At 51.2% G+C, this 20794-nt stretch overlaps 1 protein-coding gene across 1 annotated transcript in view; it reads left to right on the top strand.

The window, feature by feature from the left end:
- The window catches only part of LOC117056024 (microtubule-associated protein futsch-like), a 192017-nt gene extending 173728 nt beyond the window's left edge, over nucleotides 1-18289 (top strand). The window contains exons 20-25 of the mRNA XM_033166043.1: nucleotides 5051-5143; nucleotides 8345-8425; nucleotides 10687-10768; nucleotides 12178-12290; nucleotides 16486-16657; nucleotides 17072-18289. Coding sequence (XP_033021934.1) covers nucleotides 5051-5143; nucleotides 8345-8425; nucleotides 10687-10768; nucleotides 12178-12290; nucleotides 16486-16657; nucleotides 17072-17076 — 546 coding nt within the window. The 3' untranslated portion in view covers nucleotides 17077-18289. The remainder of the gene's footprint in view (nucleotides 1-5050; nucleotides 5144-8344; nucleotides 8426-10686; nucleotides 10769-12177; nucleotides 12291-16485; nucleotides 16658-17071) is intronic.
- The last annotated feature ends 2505 nt before the right edge of the window (nucleotides 18290-20794 follow it).

Below are 20794 nucleotides of genomic sequence, written 5' to 3'. Positions count from 1 at the left end.
GAGATAATGGCAGGTGGAGCCAACAGAGTCTTGTTCCTCCCTGCCGAGTCCTACAAGGGCAACATGGAGGAGGAAGCTTGGAGAGCCCCTGGGCTGGATGGAAGTAGGAAGGGGACCAATGGGGACTGGTGAGGGACAGGCTAAAGTTGGCCACGCTGTGCCCCATTTGCCTCAATGGCGCAACCTTCGCTGTCCCAGCCCCATTTGTTTCTAATGGCAGGAGGGTGCTCAGGGACCATCCTCAAGGTTGCAATGGAGGGGGGAATTGCTTGGCTCTTCCTTCCGACCGAAAAAGGAGGGTGGGCTGCTTCCCACCAGCACCCGCAGATTCCCAAGAATCGCCCAACCCCTCCATCCCTGAGAATTTTCAGCTCCTTGCTGCGTCCTGTAAAGCCTTCTGTGATGAGCCTGAGAACGATATCTAATGCACATTAGTAGTAGTGGCTTGCTGCAGGATAACACCTCTTACTAGGGAGGCAAATTTATGCTTTTGAGTGAGGAACCATCACCGCAGAATGCACCGCCATGCCACAAGAAAGCAGTTCCAGGTTACGCCTTACCCTGGCCCGCTAGCTTTCTATGTGGAGGGGATGTCTTCGCATGGAGGAACGCTCCTTGATGCGAGTCCTCACCTGCAGTATCAAGTGATAACAGCCCAGGAACACGCTGGCCACCCCAAAGAGAAGCAGGACTCTGAGCCTCAGGGATTTAGTTCTGCTGGACCTAGGGAGACAAATCTCCCGGGGAGAGGCTTCTGATGTCCTCTGGTGAGTCAAATCCCCAGCGTTGGAAAGCAAGTGTCTTTTGGAGAGAAATCTTCCCACATTTGCCGTTTCCATGGTGGATGATGTTTCTAAGCAGCTTATGCACAATCTCTCTATGCACCAGCAGTGGGGGGTTTTGACCTCTGACCTTCCAGTTGTTGTTGGACTGGGATTCTTGAGCTGCAATTCCTACATTGCAGGGGGGGTTGAACTAGATGATAGGGTCCCCTCCAACTCTATGATTCTGTGATCCAATTTCTTCAAGCAACAAGAAAGGAGATTCCAACTAAACTTCAGGAAGAACTTTCTGACGGTAAGAGCTGTTCAACCGTGGAACGGTCTCCCTCAGGACGTGGTGGACTCTCCTTCCTTAGAGGTTTGTAAGCAGAGATTAGGTGGCCAATCTGCCATGGATGTTTTGGCTGAGATTCCTACATTGCAGCGGGTTGGACTAGATGACCCCGTGGATCCCTTCCAACTCTACGATTCTCTGATTCTGTGACTGCAGCTCCCAGCTTCCTTAGCCATTGGCTGTGCTTGCCGGCGCTGGTGGGAGTTTACATGTGTTTATTTTTATACACAAGACACATTGGTGTAGAAAACCACTGCTGGCAAACCAGCTGTAGCCAGATGCACCACTCGGGCAACCTTCCACTGCCAGGAGCTTTGGAGTTGCCAGCGCCCACTAGCCTCAGGAGAAGGGCATAATAAACAGAGTCACCAGCTCCAACTTGGCACCACCAGGGCCTGCGCGTTCCTCTGTGCTTTTGTCCGCTCAGGTTGGGCTTTCCAACACAGCCCTTTTTGTCCGGCTTCTTAATGGCCTCTGGGACGTGTTTCAGCTTGTCCAGGACATGAACAATGCCCCCGACTGGCTGGCATCAAACCTGACCCCAATTAAGTCGGACTTGGGTGATTTGTCAGGACGTGGCGATGCCCTCTCTGCTCCCCAAGACTGGCCTCTGCCAGCAGGAAGACTCGGCGGTCTCTGCTTCCGACTTGGTTTTGAAAGTGCAAGCAGCTGCCAGGCTCAGGGAGAGGTTTTTCGGAAGCCAAGGGTGTGAAGGGGAGAGGGTGACTGTTCTGGGAGAAGCAGCCCAGGTGGGCTCCTCTCCAAAACCAGGACTACACAGCTGCCAGGAGGCAGCACATCTTGTAAAAAGCTCCGGCTTATCCCTGTCAAATGTGTGCCTTTGCCAACGTGGCACCCACCAGGGCTACAACATAAGACACCAGGCCTGTGGCTCATCCAGTCCAGCATCCTGTTCTCACAGAGGCCAGTCAGATGCCTGCAAGAGGCACACAAGCAGCACCTGAGCGCAGCGGCAGCACTCTCACCCCCTGCCGTTCCGAGGAACTGCTGTTCAGAGGCAGCGGAGGTAGAACAAACGAGAGCCAGTGTGGCATAGTGGTTAGAGCATCAGACTACTAGGACCGGGGAGATCCGGGTTCAAATCCCCACTGGGTGTTCTTGGGCCAGTCACTGCCTCTCGGCCTCACCTGCTTCACAGGGTTGCTGTGGAAGGAAGATAACGGCTTATACCACCTTGAGCTCCTTGGAGGAAAGGTGGAGTATAAATGCAATAAATAAATAAATAGATTGCATTAATAATTAGATTAGAGTTTCCCAAATTTGAGTCTCTAGCTTTTTTAGACTACAACTCCCATCGTCCCCAGCTAGCAGGACCAGTGGTCAGGGATGATGAGAACTGTTGTCCAAAAACAGCTGGAGACCCCAAGTTTGGGAAACCCTGGATTAGATAGGTAGGCAGACAGACAGACAGACAGACACAGATAGAAGCTAATAGCGCATCTCCATTCAGCCCAGCCGTAGTTTCATGTTGGGGTGCATTGCATTCAACATTTTCTTAGCTGCAAAGCCCATGCAGGAAGTGGTATTTGTGCTTCGTGTAGTTCATGTGTGCTGTTCTGCATGCACAGTTTCAACGCATCCGTCGTTCCGTACCCTTAGTGATTCCCCAACAGAAAAAGATTAGCCGGCTGTTAACCAGAGTGCTTCCCTTGGAAGTACAAAACACAAGGTGAGTTGTGTTGCCTGCCCTTTTTAGAGGGCCAGGATGTTCAAAAATTCCTGAAATACAAACCTTTGATATAGGTCACCTCTCTGCATATGACGCCCAGGGGGATAACAGTCTTTGTTGGCTGCAGTAAGATCAGCAGTTTTGTGGCACTTTAAAGACTAACAAATTTCATTGTGTCATAAGCTTTTTTTTTGGCCAGTCCAAAGGACTCTTTGTTGTTTCTCTTGAGGCACAAACAATAAAAGGACATGGAAAAGGATGCCCAACAAAGCAGGTCTTTAATACAGACAGGCCTAGTGTTAACCCCTTAGACACATTTCAGCCAAAGACCGGGGAGGTTTTAACAGGGGCTGCCGGCATACAGCTCATCAGGCCCGTTTGAAGGACCATGAGGGCACCCAGAAGGTTGGAAAAGTGAGGGGAGATGAAAGAAAGTACTACTTCGCACAGCACATCTTTAAACTATGGAACTCACTGCCACAGGAAATGGCAGCAGCCGCCCACTTAAATGTCTTTAAAAGAGGATTAGGCATGGAGGTAAGGCTGATCAGAGACTACTAGCCTAGATCTGGGTATCACGGAATAGAATTGTAAGTAGAGTTGGAAGGGAACCCTGCAGTGCAGGAATCAAAGATGATGATGATGATGATGATAATAATAATAATAATAATAATAATAATAATAATAATAATAATAAATTTTATTTACACCTCGCCCTTCCCAGCCAAAAACTGGGCTCAGGGCGGCTAACACTAATTAAAATCACAGCAAAAACATAAACACAATCAATTTAAAATAACAGATTTTAAATTTAAATAACAAATTTAAAAATTCAATATTAAAACTGAATTTTAATATGGGGAGACAGCTGTTGCACCCTGGTTCTTCTCAGGCTTCTTACTCAGGCATCTGTTTGGCCACCGAGAACAGAGTGCTGGACGAGTCGAGTCCCCTTTGACCTGATCCAAAACCGCTCCTCCTATGTTCTTCACCAGGCATCTCAATTTTTTTTGCCAGAAAGCAAAGTAGAAGTCTGGGGAAATCACACAGCCCTCCCCCCCCCAATACCCTGTTAAGATTCTGGACACACCTGCAATCAATAAATACATAGACACTAAATGATGCAAAGCCTTCTCCTCTTGATGCCTCTGGGTGATGTGCCCTGGTCCTTGCAAGGTACTCGATAATGCCAACTGAGATGAGATGCTTTTTAGGGTTTGTTTGTTTTTGCATCCGTTTGCTTTATGCAATCCAGAGGCAGGCAGAGGGAAGGCTGTGGGACCCCTGAGCACCTGCCGGTCGCTGCAATGGACGAGGCAGACACCTTGGCCTGAACCAGTAAGGCCCTTCACGGAATCATAGAATCGTAAAGTTGGAAGGGACCACCCAAAAGCCATCCATCCCAATGCCACGCAGTGCAGAGGAATCACAGCTAAATCACTTCTACTGAAGCAAGACTGTGTATACTCAAGGCCATGCAGCACAGATCAGTGGCAGCCTTAACTAAGTCAATGGCACCCCAAGTTCTGTGTTCTTCCTTTGCAAATTTAAAACACGTCAGTCTATCATGTTGAAAAGTGGACCAAAGGAACCCACCCCAATATGGGAAGCACCTAGATAGGTGTGTTTTTTGCACTCATGCACACTAGGCTATTTTTTTTCTACATCCGCACGGCATCCTTGCCATCAAAATGCCAGCCCTGTACTCCCTGCGCCCCAGTTAACCTAGATTTACCCTTTCCAGGGGAAGTCCAACAAGTTTTTGAAAAAGCCACCTGCCAACGACACACTTGCAAGCTGGGCTCCGTCTGGAAGCACCAGCTACCGCATTAATGCTCTGCCTTCGACCGGAGCACGGATTTGGCTCGATTCAAGAGTCTTCCTCCTCCCACCGGGGTTGCATTCATAAAGGCCAGGCTTCCTGGCAGTCTCTTCCACACTCAGTGAACACCCCCTCTCTGCTGCAGATCACGCAGAGAGGGGTCCGCCGCTCTGCTCTTGCCGCTACTTACCACTGTCTTGCTTCGCTTCCTTGTCGCCGTCTGCTTGCTTCCTCTTCCTCCCCCCCCTTCCCCCCCCTGTTTTGTAAGTTTGTTCACGCTTAATCCTCAGAGCTGGGTTCAGGTTCTAACACGAGTCCTCTGTCCGTCCACCCCTCTGCCGTGGCGTCAAGAGTGTCCCGCTCCCTCGAGAGAGTTCTAACCAGCCCTCTTCCCTTGTGTCTCCATCTCTGTGACGTTCCAGGTCCAGATAGTCTCCAAGAAAGCCAACTACAGCCATGTCCAGTCCAAGTGTGGGTCCAAGGACAATATTAAGCATGTCCCTGGAGGTGGGAATGTAAGTATTGCAGGGTTCCAGACACCCGTCTCTCTACTAACTCCTTTTCTCTCGTGCTGCTTTTGACCGTCTTGTGTGTGTGTGTGTTTGTGTGCGTGTGTAACCTCCCCCTCCACCAACACCACAAAGGAGCAAGAACCCATCCATTGGAAGCTTCTGCCAGAAGCTTCCCTCAGCCTCCAGATTTTAGGGCGGGGGAAGGAAGCAAGGGGGAAACCACAGAAGTTATGGGGCCGCTGCGGCTTCAAAAGGTTGCAGTCGAAGGAGCAGGCAACCCAGTAAGCAGCAGGCATTCACTGGTGAGCAATGGCGCTTTGGGAGGGGAACTGTAATTTGACGGACCCAGCCAGTCACATGACCTCGCTTTCGCCCCTCCGGTCTTCCATTGGTACCGCCCAGACACAGATGAGACCCCCCCCCCCAAGTAGGGATTGAGCCACACTAGGCCATTCTTTTGCTTTCCTTTGGACCACACCAGCGAGGCCGAGAGGGATCTCGTTGCCGGGGCAGCCCAAGACCTCCTTGTGCTCTGGGGATGTCACTTTGGCGCTGCTAACAAATGGTTTGACTTCACCTCTGGAGACACGCTCCATTGTCTCTCGAGACAGACAGATGCCAACAGCAGCAACAAGGTCATTCTGAGCTGAACTATATATACAAATTGGAAGCCAGAATTTTATTCTGTGCCATGAAAAGCTGACGTTCTGCAACAGATCGTGCAGATTTTTACAATTTTCCATATTTTGCATTCCTCATGCTGTGTTTTTCTGTTTTGCTTGATTCTGGGTTTGCCTTATCCAGGAAACCTCCGCCCTGCCAGTCTCTCTCTCGAGGTTCTGACAGCCCCACGCACTTGCAAGCACTTTTGCAAATTTGCACATTTCTCAAAACGAAAGCCGAGCTTCTCAGGGGAGAGAAGAGTGCTGCGCCCAGTGTAGTATCCTGCAATTGGGACACATTTTTTGAGGGGGACGGGACTGTGTGTATGGGGGGTGGTCTTGGAGAGAGCACGTCTCTTGAGTGTGTGTGCATCCCATTCATTTAGGTGATCTCCCATCACTCCTCACAGCGCTTAGGAAGCCCCGCTGCTCCTTGAAACTTTGCAAGCTGTCACTTAGATCGCTGGTCGTGTCGCTTGTCCTGCAGAAGGCCAATCTCCAGGGGTGCTCTTGGCCTCCCCAAGTGCCGTGATGCCAACTTGTGACAAGACGTTTCACGCTGGCACTTCGGGAAGGAGGACGGAGCCTTAATCTGTTAGGCGGTGCAATTAATCCACCAAAGCTTTAATCGCAGGCCTTGGGAACGTACCTGCATGTCTGACAAGATCCCTTTTGTGTGCTTCTTCCTTTTAACGCTTGAGAAAGGCCTTAGGCAGTGCAGACAGAGAGAGCTTTGTGTATCCCAGACCCCTCAGTGTCTTTGTAGGGAGGGAAGGGAAACAATATTATGCCTAGCACTCTGCACGCACTCGTGTGCCCAGTTGGCGCCCCCGGTGTTAACAAGCCTCTGTGTGTATTGAAACACCAGCTGGTTGTCAGAGACACAAATCTTTTCCCTGTCGGCTTCAGACGGCCTGAGGAACAGAGCTTCTCTCTGAAATGATAACAGGGCGGCTTCCATGTAGTGGCAGTTCAAGGGGGGCTGTGGTACTCCCCCTGAGACTGAAGTCTACCCTGTCCCTCTGCTTTCGCCCCCTCCAACATAAGCACGCAGAACCGTACCTTAGGCACGGGGTGGCGAATGTGCAGGCTTCCTTCTGCCGACACAAAGTATTGCCAGGGGACGTTATTAGCTCAGCTTCCTCTGGTACGTCTTCTCTGGCCTTCCGTGGGTGATTTGGGTCCTTTTGAGACATGCCTGCATTTGCTATGGAGTCGGCTGATCCTCCTTGGTGGGGTTAGGTTTCCTCTGAAAGCCAAAAAATGTGTCAAATCACACTCTTCTGTGGATAATTGCAATTCTATTTTATTTTTGTCTGGGTAAATGATTTTGTGGGGGTGGAATCGGCGCGTCGGGGGCAAGTAACACTTGCTTTTTCTATGCAAACCTTTTTCTGACTGCGGCATCTGCTTTGCCCCCCCTTCCATAATCAGGTTTCACTGCATTCTTGGTGTTGTGAACCTCATGTTCCCACATAATAGCCTCGCTCAACCTGGCTCCCTCCAGACAATTGAACTACAACTCCCAAGCGATGCTGAGGCTGATGCTAGTTGGGAGTCGAAAACAACGGGGGGGCAGGTTGGAGAAGGCTGGCATAGGACGGTACCCTAGCTGTAATCCCAGGGGGCAGGCAGGTGCAACAGAAGCATTTAGAAATAAATATAAATAAATATAAATAAATAATTGTCCAGTAGCACCTTAGAGGCCAACTAAGGTTGCTCTCTGTATAAGCTTTTGTGTGCATGCACACTTCTTCAGATACACTGAAACAGAAGTCACCAGACCCTTATATATAGTGGGAGGTGGGGTGGGGTTTTTCTCAGGAGGGTAGTAGGAGATGGGTGATTGACTCAGTGGGTATGGCAAACCTGTTGACGACGACTGCAATTAGTCCTACAGGAAAATGCAAGTATGCAGATGACCAAAAATAGCTCTAGCATGTGTAATGAGACAATAATCCAATATCTCTATTCAGACCAGGTCTCTCCATGGTTTTCAGTTTAGTAATAAATTGTAATTCAGCAACTTCTCTTTCAAGTCTGTTTCTGACTCTACCTGAATCTAGAAGCTTTTAGACTCTCTCTTTGCAGGTCTAGAAAATGACCTTCCTTGCGTCGCCTTTTTCCCACGTTTATTTTGCAGCTGTTACCTCTTCCGTTTCTGGGTTTTATCTGTAGCTTCTGTCCCTCTTCCCCCTGTGAATAAAAATCACTCCAGAACAACAACAACAAAAACCCAGCTGCAGGGATCACACCTGAGCCCCCAGCCTGATTTGCTAAAGCTGTCCCTTTTCAAATCCAACTTATTTCTGTGGCCTGTCCAGAACTTATGAGAAGAAAGGACTGAGCCCACTCTGGCCTGTCTCACTCTCTCTCTCTCTGTCTCGTGGCACCTTTAATTCCTTCCTTCCTTCCTTCCTTCCTTCCTTCCTTCCTTCCTTCCTTCCCACGCTGTCGCCCACTTCTCATCTCCTTGATCCACAAAAATCGAAGCTGTCCATCCTCTCGGTCCGGAGAGTAAAGTGCTCAATATTGTTTTCAGGTTCCAAATACCCAAAGGCCGTCTTCGGGCGTCCACTCCCAGTCGGCCACCGCCCCCAGGCCCAGCCAGGGCAGTACCCATGTGAGTAGAACCACCACAGCTGGCCAACTCGGCCTTGGATGGGACGGGCTTTTCCACCTGTTGGGTTCGTGATACCTTCTGTGCCCTGAGACACAGAGACCAGCCACCAGCGCATCGTTCCCTGCCTCCACCCCACCAACGCAGGACCCCAGAGTTATCCGTAGTCGCTCCTGAGCCTCTCAACCCTGTGGCAGGGACATGAATCCTGGCAGGGATGTAGCTGGTAGTTAAACTACGGAACTCGCTTCCACAGGAGGCGGTGGTAGAATATGAATAGCTGTGGGGTTTTATGGTTTCACAAAGTAACTGCCCCCCCCTCCAAAACAAAACCCAGCTTACTATATGAACCAGAAACCCCCTCTTCCTTTACCCGCCCTGCGAAACCTTAGCCATGTCACAAAAAGAAAATGTTGCCATGGGCTGTGACCTTTTTGTTCATCCCATGGCTTTGTTGTACAATCTGTGTATTTTCCTAATAATAATAATAATAATAATAATAATAATTAATTTATACCCCGCCCATCTGGCTGGGTTTCCCCAGCCACTCTGGGCAACTTCCAACAATATTAAAAATACAATAAAACATCAAACATTAAAAACTTCTCTAAACAGGGCTGCCTTCAGATGTTTTCTAAAAGCCAGATAGTTGTTTATCTCCTTGACATCTGACGGGACAATGGGGGTAGAGATGCTCCTTCAGGTCTACTGGGCAGAGGCCGTTTAGGGCTTTAAAGGTCAGCACCAACCCTTTGAATTGTGCTCAGAAACATACTGGGAGCCAATGTAGGTCTTTCGGGACCACTGTTACATGGTCTCGGCAGCTGCTCCCAGTCACCAGTCCAGCTGCTGCATTCTAGATTAGTTGTAGTTTCCAGAACAAAATAAAAAATTCTTTCCAGTAGCACCTTAGAGACCAACTAAGTTTGTTCTTGGTATGAGCTTTCGTGTGCATGCACACTTCTTCAGATACCATGCATACAAAAGCATGCACACGAAAGCTCATACCAAGAACAAACTCAGCTGGTCTCTAAGGTGCTACTGGAAAGAATTTTTTATTTTGTTTTGACTATGGCAGACCAACACGGCTACCCACCTGTAATTGTAGTTTCCAGGTCACCTTCAAAGGTAGCCCCACATAGAGCGCATTGCAGTAGTCCTAGCCCTCACAGTTGCCGGGGGAGAGTTATTTAATTGCCAGATATCTCAAGCCGGCACACATGCTTCTCCCTATTGAATCCCCACGACAACCCTGCAAGGTAGCTTAGGCTGAGAAGTGGCCGAGTTGGAAGGTGGGATAAGAACCCTGGGCTTTCCCAGGTCCTAGTCCAACAGTCTTAACCATTACAACACCATTGGCTCTCCATGTTTAAGGATGCCAGGAGCACCTAAGGCGGCAGGTACCCGAAGGGGGGGGGGAGTGGGCAAGGCCTTCCGTGCCCTGTACAATTCCCCACCCCACCCTTGTTGCCTCTGTTTCAAGAGGCAACCTGAAACATGCTCCCTCCTTCCCCTCCCTCATTCCACCCACCCTGGACATGGCCTCCTCCCCCCCCTCTCCCCTCCCTCCCCGAGTGCTTTGAAAAGTTGGGATGAATTATGCAAACTTGACTTTGCATAATACATTCTGGACACACATGCATATTCTGAACTCCTTGCCCAAGACTTCTTTCTAGCAAGGCAGGGCGGCCGCCCTGGGCACCCACAGGGAGAAACCGGACACATAAAAATGGAAATAATGTTGTAATTATTGTCAGTGCTCCCTGCAGCCACCCCCTTCCCAAAAAAAAGAAACTCTGCATTGCAAACTGGGATCTCAGTAAAGCTGAGGGAGAGCTCTGGAGGTTTTAATGCACTCAGCACCATTATTAAGATGAATTAGCATCATTAATTAGTATTACTTGTCCAGCACTGACCGGTGCAATGTGTAACACCTGATGCTGTCTCTCCGGCCTCTGGTTTGGCACAGTACGCTAACTTTTTTTATTTAAAAAAAATGCCTTCTTTTGGGATGGGGCTTTGAGAACACACACCCTGCCCTTTTGCTGCATGATCACCACCTGGCCCACCCCTCGCAAGTCCCCGGAACAGCAGCAGCAGCTCATGCCTTGCACCCATAACCAACTGGCCAGTCCGGGCGGAGGGGGGAGAGGGCGCTGGAACAGCGGAGCCGTGGAGATCTCTCTTCTGCTGAGCTGACAGAGCAGGCCTGGCGTTCCTCATTCCTGAGAACCTTCCTTCTTTCCTCCCCGCCTGTCCTGCAGGTGCAGATCCTGAGCAAGAAGATTGACTTGTCTAAAGTGTCCTCAAAGTGCGGATCAAAGGCGAACATCAAGCATAAGCCAGGTGAGAGGGGGAACGGCTGCAGGAGGATGGGGGGAGGCCCTGGGCTCAGGTGAGCACCTCATCCTTTATCTTCTGAAAGCAGCTTACTCTTGTGGTTTTAAAGGGGCTGTGGAGACCCAGGGGTTTTTCCTGGTTGCCAACCATTCTCTCATTCAAAATACGTGACATTAGGGTGTATCAGATTTTTTCAATTTTCTTTCCCCCCCCCAAGACATTTTATTAGTTTTGCAGATAAAGAGTACAAATAAACACACATCAATAAAGTCATGCTGTGTGCGGATATTCTCCTAATCTCAAGACTCCCCCCTCTCCCCCTCCCTTCCATGGAGTCTTATTTTAAACATCTACAACTGTGTATTAGTCCGTACTCCAGTTTTTATATCAAACCATATCGTCCATAATGTTTTTTTACACCACAAGTGAGCCAAAATCCTGCTCTTGTTTCCATCTGCTTACAGTGGTCTCCTACATAAGTTATAAAGAATTTTTCAACTTTCAAATTCCCAAAATTCTTAAGAAGTTGTAACATGATTTAGGAATTCAAAGGGTTTTCTTTTTTTCTTTCTTTTGGGACAATTTTTATTGGTTTTTAAACAAATACAATCACCACTAAACACTTACCCAGAAGTACCGTATTTTTCGCTGCATAATGCACCCGAACATAAGACGCACCTAGTTTTTAGAGGAGGAAAGGGGGAAAGCCCTGGTTTGGTTTTTTTGAGGATCAGCTCAAAGTGGTGCAGCTTTTTTTTTTTTTTTTTTTTGCAAAGGGAAAAGCCCTGTTTTTTGAGGATCAGCTGAAAGCGGTGCAGCTTTTTTTTGCAAAGGGGGAAAAGCCCCGTTTTTATGGGGTTCAACTCACAGTTCTGCAGCTTCTAGTCCTACAGCCTTTTCTACAGTTTCCAGACAGATAATCTAATCAGCCAGTCACATGTCGCTGGGGAAACAAACAGCCTCTCTCTGCATTCAACAATGGAGGCCTGGGCAAGGGGCTGGGGCTGGAAAGGGAGCCTTATCTCTCTCCTGATCACTTGCTGAACAGCTGCTCAGCGGCGTCCTTTCAACACCCCCTTCTCTCTTTGTAAAAAAAAAAAGAGCACGATCTGCTTTTGGCCCCTAGGCAATTTTATTTTGTAAATAAATCCAGACAGAATATTACTCTGCTGGCAGGGGGTGGTGTAGTTTATGTTTCTGACTGCTGAAAATGAGGCACCTTTTCAGACGTGCAGAAGTGTTGTGTTCTTTGAGGTGGATTTGAGGTCCCCCCCCCTTAATTGGTTAAACATTACAGCCCTCATACGTACTTCAACCCACATCGAGAGGAAGCAAGCTGTGGGGTGTTTTTAACTGCCGGGCTCCTGGCAGCAGCCCCACTTCCCTCCAGTAACCCTCTCCCTTCCTTGCTTCAGGGGGCGGAGACGTCAAGATTGAAAACCAGAAGCTGAACTTCAAGGAGAAAGCCCAGGCCAAAGTGGGCTCTCTGGACAACGTGGGGCACATCCCGGCTGGGGGCACCGTGAAGGTATGCTTCAAGCGACACCCGGGCATGGGTCCCTCCTTGCTTCCCCCCCCCCCCGGTCCTCCCTTCCTGTGTGTGGCCACCCGTCCGTCCTGCCATCCTCACATTGCCAACCTCACATTCATTTCCACGGTGCCACCCAGTGGAGGGTGCTGAGCCCCCAGGACATTCCACCCACCCACCTACCCCCTTTAGGGCTTCATAAGTATCGGAGGCTATTCGTTTGTTTCATAAAATTCGCTTGTCAAACAACAACAGCAGCCTCTCAGCGGTTTCGCAAAAAAAGAAGAATTCGCGTGGCAATAATTTTAAGACTTTTGAAACATCTACAGTATCTGAAGAAGTGTGCATGCACATGAAAGCTCATACCAAGAACAAACTTAGTTGGTCTGTAAGGTGCTACTGGAAAGAATTTTTTTATTTTATTTTGTTTTAGCATATTAAAACTTGCATCAGCTTTCTAAGCATCTGGACAGGCTTGCCTTTAAAGAAAGTGCTTTTATCGGGCGCCGAAAAGCATACAGTTAAAGCAGCTGCCTGGTGTCAAAAGGCGGGGAGTTCCAGAGTATAGGTGCTGCCACACTGAAAGATTTAAGTTATTAGAAATGCATTATGGGTATTACGTGGCACCTGTATAATACGTGGCACCCAGGGTACCAAACAACTCCTGTGGCGTGGAGAGCACACCCACTCCCTTCTTCCCTGCCGTGTGTGTGTACATTCTGCGCATAAACAGAAGCACAGCTCCTCTGCCTTCTCCCTCGGCTTGCACACATGTGCATAAATACGAGAATTTGAAAACAGGGCCCAGAATTATACCTTGTAAAGCCCCGCCCAGCTCCCTCCCATCAGGGGAGAGTCCTTCAGCCTTGGGCCCCCAGATGTTGAACTACATTGGGTCTATTACCTGCAGCCAGCTTGGCCAGGGGTGATAGGAGTTGTAGTTCACCTGGGTTGAAGATGGAGGACTTAGCAGGCTTCCCCAGCCAACCTCCGTGTTGCGCGCTAGGCTCACGTTAGCAGCTTCCATGACCCTGGGGTGCTCCTCTCAGCCTGTGTGGAGTAGCCCATGTGGGCGGTCAAATATCTTGGGTGGGTCCTCGGCTGGGTCGAGTGGGGTCCCTTCTGTGCATCTCCAGAAAGGGGGTCTTCACAATCCCTTCCACAGCCTGGCTTGGGGCATTATACAAAAAAGATACCCCTGTGTTGCAAACTACAAGCAGGATATGAAAAAAGGCAACACGTGGACCAAATAATGTAGGGCAAAATGTTTCTTTATAATGTCAAATAATATGCAGCGAAATTTCTTTTTAATGTCAAATAATATGCAGCAAAGAATGCATTCCGGATAAGTACACTGTTTCGGTGTAATCTTCAGTTCATAACTTAATATACATGCTCCTTACATGGAGTAGTGGTCATAGCCGTATAGTGGTTGCATATTATTTGACATTATAAAGGAATTTCGCTGCATATTATTTGACATTATAAAGAAACATTATAAAGAAACATTTTGCCCTACATTATTTGGTCCATGTGTTGCCTTTTTTCATATCCTGGCTTGGGGCATTGGCAGAAGGGGATTGCCAAAGAGCAGTTCATTTGGGAGAAAGAGGAGGTGAAGTCAAAAGGCGCATCGAGGGCAGAACTGTGCTGGTACGTTGAGACACTTGAGGGAGGGATCTGGGTCGAAGTTGCGGGGAGAGGAGGGAGGCAGCCTGACAACTGTGCCCAACACACAGGTGGAAGGAGGGCCCACCAGAGGCATATTGGCTCTGCACGTGGCAGCAGCACATGATTGGGGGGGGGGAAAGCTCCCTGGAGCCCCCTGAGATCTGGTCGTGACTTTGAACTCCCACACCCTCCATGGTACCCTGGTGGATCTATGCATGGGGGATGGGACACACACGCTATAAATAAGTCAGAAATTAAATCTTTATAACAAAAGGAAAAAACCGCAGTGGAAAATTGCTTAGATTTATTATTATTATTATTGCTCTCCAGCACCATCTGGTCTTGCATGTTTATAACGCATTCAAAACGCTGTTTCCTGAGCGATGTAGCTGAGTCCACGGTGTTGCAAGAGGCCCTGGGTCCCATCTCTTGCACTGTGTGGCAGTTTTCTGAGGGGTGCCACCATTCCCCCCACATGCCCACTCGAGTCATCCTTGAGCAGAAGGCGCAGAAATGGGAATGTGAGAAGAGACCCAGGGTTGGGGTGGGAGAAAGAGAGAGAGAGAGAGCAGGCTGAGAGGAGCAAGGTGAGACTGGCGTGGAGATGAGGCAGGCCGGAGAAGGGGTGAAAAACTGGACTTTTTGTTGTTGGCATCTATCTGTCTCGAGGGACAATGGAATGTGCCTCCAGAGCTGTCTCGTCATGGATGCTGGGTGGCGCGGTGCGGCAGGGCGCCGGGGCCCCCAGGGGCGCCCCACGAGCCCACCGGCATACCGCCGCCCCCTCCCGAACCCACACCCACCCCCACGGGCGGGCGGGCACTCGCGCACCAGCGGGCAAGCTGCAAGCCGGCCGCCCTCTGGAGCCCCAGCTGGAGCGCTGGGAAGGGCGCGCAAAGCCCCGCGCCGCTCCAGCGCCACGCCCCTCATCCCCCCGCTCGCCCCCCCTCCCGAGGGGCGGCCAGCGTGGGAGTGAGGCAGGCGGAGAGGCAGCACGCCGAGGGATCGTTGCGCCACGGCGGCTGATCCCTTTAAGATGGCCCTGTGTGCCTCCAGGGGTGAAGTCAAACTGCTGTGTTAGCAACACCAGAGTGACCTCCCCAGGGTGCAAGACTGGGCAGTATGTCTGGAGGTCCTGGGCTGCCCAGATGACAAGACACCCCCCCTCTCGGCCTCACTGATGAGATCCCAAGGAAAGCAGAGCAAGACATTTGGCACCAGCGTGGCTGCAGGAGTTGCCAGAAGGAGGCGTACCCAGAGCCTTTTCTTCTCCTGAAGACATCCCATAAGGCAGTGGAAGTTTAGGAACAGAGTTTTCCTTCTCCTAGATAGGCTCCCTTCCCATCTGCCCCTCGCTTCCCTCTATGGCATGTGCAGAGACCGCCTTGATGACCATTTGACCCACTTTGGGTCTCGTCCGATCAGTCCGCCGGAGCCTACCTTCGCATGCAGGGGCAGTCCCAAAAAGTAAGGATTAGGATCCTGAAATCACGCACAGATTTTACTGAGCGTCTTGTGTGTTGATCGAAGAAAGGAGGAGGCGGAGGCAGTGGCAATGGAAAGGAGGCCAGCAAGGCAAGGAGGGTGCAGTGATTCAGGGCTGTTGAGGCTAGGTTGCTGTCAGGGAACTGCCGATGGGCAGGGAGGAGGTACGGGGGCTGTCGAGGGACAGAGAGCCACAGCGCCACCCTGGCAGCAGCCTTGAATCCAGCGAGGAAAGTAGGATGTGCCTTAGTGGGGGGGAGCAGCAAACAGATAGTTTGGTGGGAACAGGGCACAGGGATGCTACAGAGCCCCGACACGCACCTGGAAGGGCGGAGGAGCAAAGCGCAGTCGCACTTCCGTCGCCCCAGGTGCGTAGAGGGATGAAACGTAAGGATTCTAGGAGGAGATTTGGAATACCGAAACTTTTATGTTGGGGGAGGAACGGGCAGAGGCCACTCCCGGATTCTGGTACGGACTCGAGCCGTCATGAACTCTGAGGCTCTGCTTTTAAATAGCTTGTAAATAAACTGTTATATAAGTATCCAGACGCATCGGACTCTTTACTCCCAAGGAGGCACCACAGCAGCCTTACAGGAGGAGGAGTTTGGATTTGATATCCCGCTTTTCACTACCCTAAGGAGTCTCAAAGTGGCTCACATTCTCCTTTCCCTTCCTCCCCCACAACAAATACTCTGTGAGGTGAGTGGGGCTGAGAGACTTCAGAGAAGTGTGACTGGCCCAAGGTCACCCAGCAGCTGCATGTGGAGGAGCGGAGACGCGAACCCGGTTCCCCAGATTACGAGTCTACCACTCTTAACCACTACACCACACTGGCTCTCAGTTGCCTTTGTTCCCTCCCTAGTGAGGCTCATACGCGTTTACCTGTGTAGGAGATGCGGGCCGCCTCCTAAGAGATGCCCCTCCCGCCCGCCCGCCTCTCTGCTAGCGCGTGCCTCCTCCACCTTCATCTCGCTGCATCCCATTCCCATCCTTGTATTGACGCCTCATTGTCCTCCCCCACCCCATTGTTTCATTGTAGACCGAGGGGGGCGAGGAGGCAGCCCCGCAGAACGGAGCTGTGACCGCCCCCCCGCCAGGTGGCAGCCCCCCCACGCAGGAGAATGGCGTAGGGCTGCCCACGCCCGCCCAGGGCGGCGGCGGCGGCGACCAAAGGGAAATTCAGTGCTTCGACACTCACATACAAGAAACAAGTAAGTGCCAGGTTTCCCTCTGTACCTCCCCAAAGGTGCTTTGCAATGATGGGCGGGAGGAGAGGGGTGATGCGAGAGGGAGGCGGAAGTTGGGGGGGGGGACACCAGGCAGCTTTTCCTAAGGAACCTTCTCGAAAGCAGAAGCCCTTGCCCTTCTCCCTAGTAGGAGAGGCAGAGTGCGGAGGGGCTGGGTGGCTTAACCCACCGCCCCACGTCCCTGTTACCGACTTCTGAAGTGGGAGGGAAGGGGAGAGGAAACGTCCCGACGCGCCGCCTCGTTAATGAAGCCACCTGCCCTTTTATTTTCCAGGCATCTAACGATGACATTCTGGTGTCGCCTTCCTTCCGACCCCTTTTCCTCCCTCCCCACCCCCAATGCCGTCTTCCCCCCGCTCCCCCTTTGTGTCGCTGCAGATTGAGTCCCACAAGCTGATGTTCCGTGAGAAGGCCAAGGCCCGCACGGACCACGGAGCGGACCCCGCAGCCTCCAACCACCCCCCTGTCTTCTCCGGCGGCACCTCCCCACGGCGCAGCACCTCGGTCAGCGAAAGCCTGGCCTCGGCCGCCTCCACCTCTCTGCAGCCGCCGCTGCCACCGCCACCGCTGCTGCTGCCGCCGCCACGGCAGGCTCCCCTCGCAGAAGAGACGGCGGCCGCTCTTCCTCAGCAAGGCTTGTGACTGTGCCCCCTTCCCGTTCTCCTCCTGCCCTCCTCCCGCTCGCGAGAAGCTCATCTCCCTTGACCCGGAGCCTAGCTTTGTTTGGCCCTGGAAAGGTGGGCTGGCCTCCCTGCTCCCTGGCGGGGGACCTGTCTGGAGTGCACCAGGCCTGCCCCCGAGAGCCTTTGTGGCCTCTGGCGGTCAGCTGGTCTCTCTGGGTGCAGAAATGGGCTCCCCAGGCGCCCGGGGGGTGTCCGAGTGTGCGTTGGAGTTGTTTTGGTTTCGTCCCGTCCTTCTTGGCTTGCTGTGTGGGGACTAGGGAGGGAATGCTGGTCTGCCCCACACGTGGCAGAGCCTGAGACCCAGGCAGGAATCAGCTTTGCTGTCCTCTTCCCCCCGCCCTCCAGCACCCCCATTTCCGCCTCCCCGCCCCCTTGCCCTGCGTCATTTCGCGCTGCCTACTATTTAATGCTGGTCTATATATTATTATTCTCACACATGATAATTTCACTCTCTTTTGGAACTCTTTTAACTCCTTAACCTTTCTTCTCCACCCGCCCGCCAACCCTCCTCCTCCTCCTCCTCCTCATTGTGATTTTAAAAGTACAATAAAGTGTTTGCCGATTTCTGTCGCTGTTACCGCAGGCTCACCGCGCTCCCTTCCCTTCCCCCCTTCCCCTTTGCCATAGGAGAATTAAAAAAAAAAACTACGTTAACCGCTGCTGCAGTGCTGCTGGCTTCTTATCGACATATCCAGCCATTTTAACTGTGTTCTTTTTCTTTCGTTTTTTAATTTTTTTCTTCATTTGTGTGTGGTGTTTATTTTTTGTGTGTGTTTAAAAAGGAAAAAAAAAAACTTTGAAATGATGGAGCAAAAAAAAAAAAGGCATTAAGCCACGTTGGTTAAAAATTCTTGAGGATGCATTGAGAGGAGGTTGTGGGGGGTGGAGGAATGGTGTTCGCTGCTCCCCTCCCCCCCCCCAAAAAAAGCCACGGAGGTCCTTTTTAACTGACTGCTGCAGAGAGAAGCCCCGGCTGTTTTGAGGGTCTGCTGCACGCATCTCAACAGGATCTAGTTCCCATGGTGGGGGGCCGATCCTCTGCTGCCCACCCTGGAGATAGAGCGGGGGAATATATTTGCAGGATTTAATCCTCAAGGCACGATGGGTTTGGCTCTGGGATCTGTGCATCTTGGAGCAGAGGCTGGGATGGAGTTCGGCATTTATAAGGAAGCTCACTACTGGCAGTGGGGCATCCTGGCAGAGTTGGGGAGGGTGCGGTGTGGGGAGACTGCTTGGCCGCTGCCTGCCCCCACACCCCCCCCCTGAAATACCAAGAGGGTTATGGGAAAGTGTTGAGGGTCTGACGAGAGGCATGGGGCTGGCTAGGTGAGCGGAAGGTGCCAAGAAGAGAAAGAGGCAGAGATTGCTTTCCTTTGGAAGAAGAGACCCCTTTCTTCTTCTTCTTCTTCTTCTTCTTCTTCTTCTTCTTCTTCTTCTTCTTCTATGGGTCGGATGGGGCTGAGGGGGTGTTGGCAACAAGAGGTTGAGCTCCTTCAGGGTTTTTTTTTTTTTTTTGCATTGCATTGCAAATGACACTAAAACGAAATGTAAATAAAACTTTGAAAATTGTGTGTTGTGAGAGTCGTGGGGGAATTCTGATTAAAAATCTGAAAGGAAGAGGGGGAACCCAAACCGCAGGGAACAAATATTTGGGAGGGGGGGCGTGTTTTGTAGGTAGACTTCTGCTGGGAGGCAGGCAGGGGGCGATGGCCGTGGGAAGGGGGCGACGATAGCACAGCTCTCCCCCTTTATCTCTGGTCACAGTGTGCTTTTTCAGCAACACAGCAAACCCAGGGTCTGCATTCACACACAAAAGACATATTGCACTTGTGGTTGTTGTTTTTATATATATATATAAATATATATATAAATATTAAAGGTTGCATGGTTTCTAATAAAATGGCTTTTTAAAACCTTAGCGGGGCTTTTTTTCTTCCCCCCTTTTTTGCATCAAAATGATACGCTAAAATCTCATGAACCGCATCTTCCCCTCCTTGGAATACTAGAAACCTTTTAAGGAGGAAGTTGCAGATTTTTGCACCTAGAAGGGGGCCTGCCTGTGTATAGAAATATATGTATGTGTGCGTGCGATCCATCTCGCCCACCCTCCATCTCGCCCGCGTCGTTTCCAAGTCTGCTTCCAAGTCTGTCGCGAACTTGGCTCTGCGTCAGTCTGTTGCAAAGCTTGCTGCACCTGCCCTCCGGCTCTCCCGCCCTCCAGATCTCAGGAAGCCCCCCACGCCCCTGCCCCCCACCCACATTGTTACACGTTGCTGTGCAGCTTCCTCGCACGTTCCCATCCGCCACCCCGGTACCACCTCCTCCTCCTCCTCCTCCCTGTCCTGGCATTTCCCCAAGAGACCTCGTCTTGGCATCTCCAACCTTTTGTTTCAAACAGGCAATGCAGGAGGCGGAAGCTGTAATGGGAGACACCCCCCAAATCTCCTCTGCTTTGAGGGCCAGGCCTTGTGGAAAGCCTCCTTCAAATGGGTGGGGCAGCTTTGCAAAACCCCAGTGGTACCTCCCCACTTGCCCCGGCGAGGTTTCCTGTAGGTGAACGTCTCATCGAACTGGTTCCCCTGGTTAGATTTTGTGTGTTTGGATTCCTGGCTCCTCCAGGGAGGCTTTTTCCTGGGTCGGAGAGGCCTATAAACAGTGGAACTGCTCGCCTCAGGAGCGAGATGCTGCCTTGCACTGCTTTAGCAGCATCCCTGGGAGGCAGCGTCTTCCTAGCGGAGCAAGTCCACTTGTGTGTTTTCGTGTTCCAGCCCTTAGAGATCTCCAGTTCCACCTGCCATGCATGGCTCCCTTCCCTTCCGGTCTACATCCCTGCAGCTGATGACGTCTCCTGGTCTCTTGCCCAACTCTAAACGCCAGCTTGGGTTTTACACTCCGCCGACCTCCCCGCTGCCAGGCCAAGGGGATGGTGATGGCAGAAGGGGGAGCGCTTGCTTGGGCGACCCCCTTGTCCAACAGGAAAACGTGTCCCTTGAAGCAATAAGGACAGCCTGTGTGCTCCAAATCGGGAGCTTCCTGGGCTTCTGTAGAAAGGCAAGCAGTTGCCTCGTCGACCTCCTGCCCCACGAAGCTTGTGGGGCGCACGCTTTAAAAAAGAATGGAAAGAGGCTGAGACTCCCAGCTTCTTTCTCAGAAAAGTGGGGGCACAGATACCTTGGTAGGAAGCCCCGTTGTCTTGGCTTCCCTTTCCTCTGACCCCCCAAGTTGAGGAGCAATTGACTTTTGATTGCTGGAGGGTCCTTATCCTGTTTGCAACGATGCCCAGATGTGTTTCTCCTACAATCTTGTCGCTTGAGGACTCTCAGTCGGGAAGTCAAATAACATTGCACTTTATCTTCCGTGATAGCGCAAAAAAAAGTGTCTTGTAAAAGGTTGTTGATTCCTTCTTTGTTCCCGACCC

This window comes from Lacerta agilis, chromosome 12, assembly GCF_009819535.1.
Source record: "Lacerta agilis isolate rLacAgi1 chromosome 12, rLacAgi1.pri, whole genome shotgun sequence".
NCBI classification, from domain to species: domain Eukaryota; kingdom Metazoa; phylum Chordata; class Lepidosauria; order Squamata; family Lacertidae; genus Lacerta; species Lacerta agilis.
Note: the sequence above shows the minus strand (reverse complement) of the source record. Positions and strands in the feature narration are given on the sequence as shown.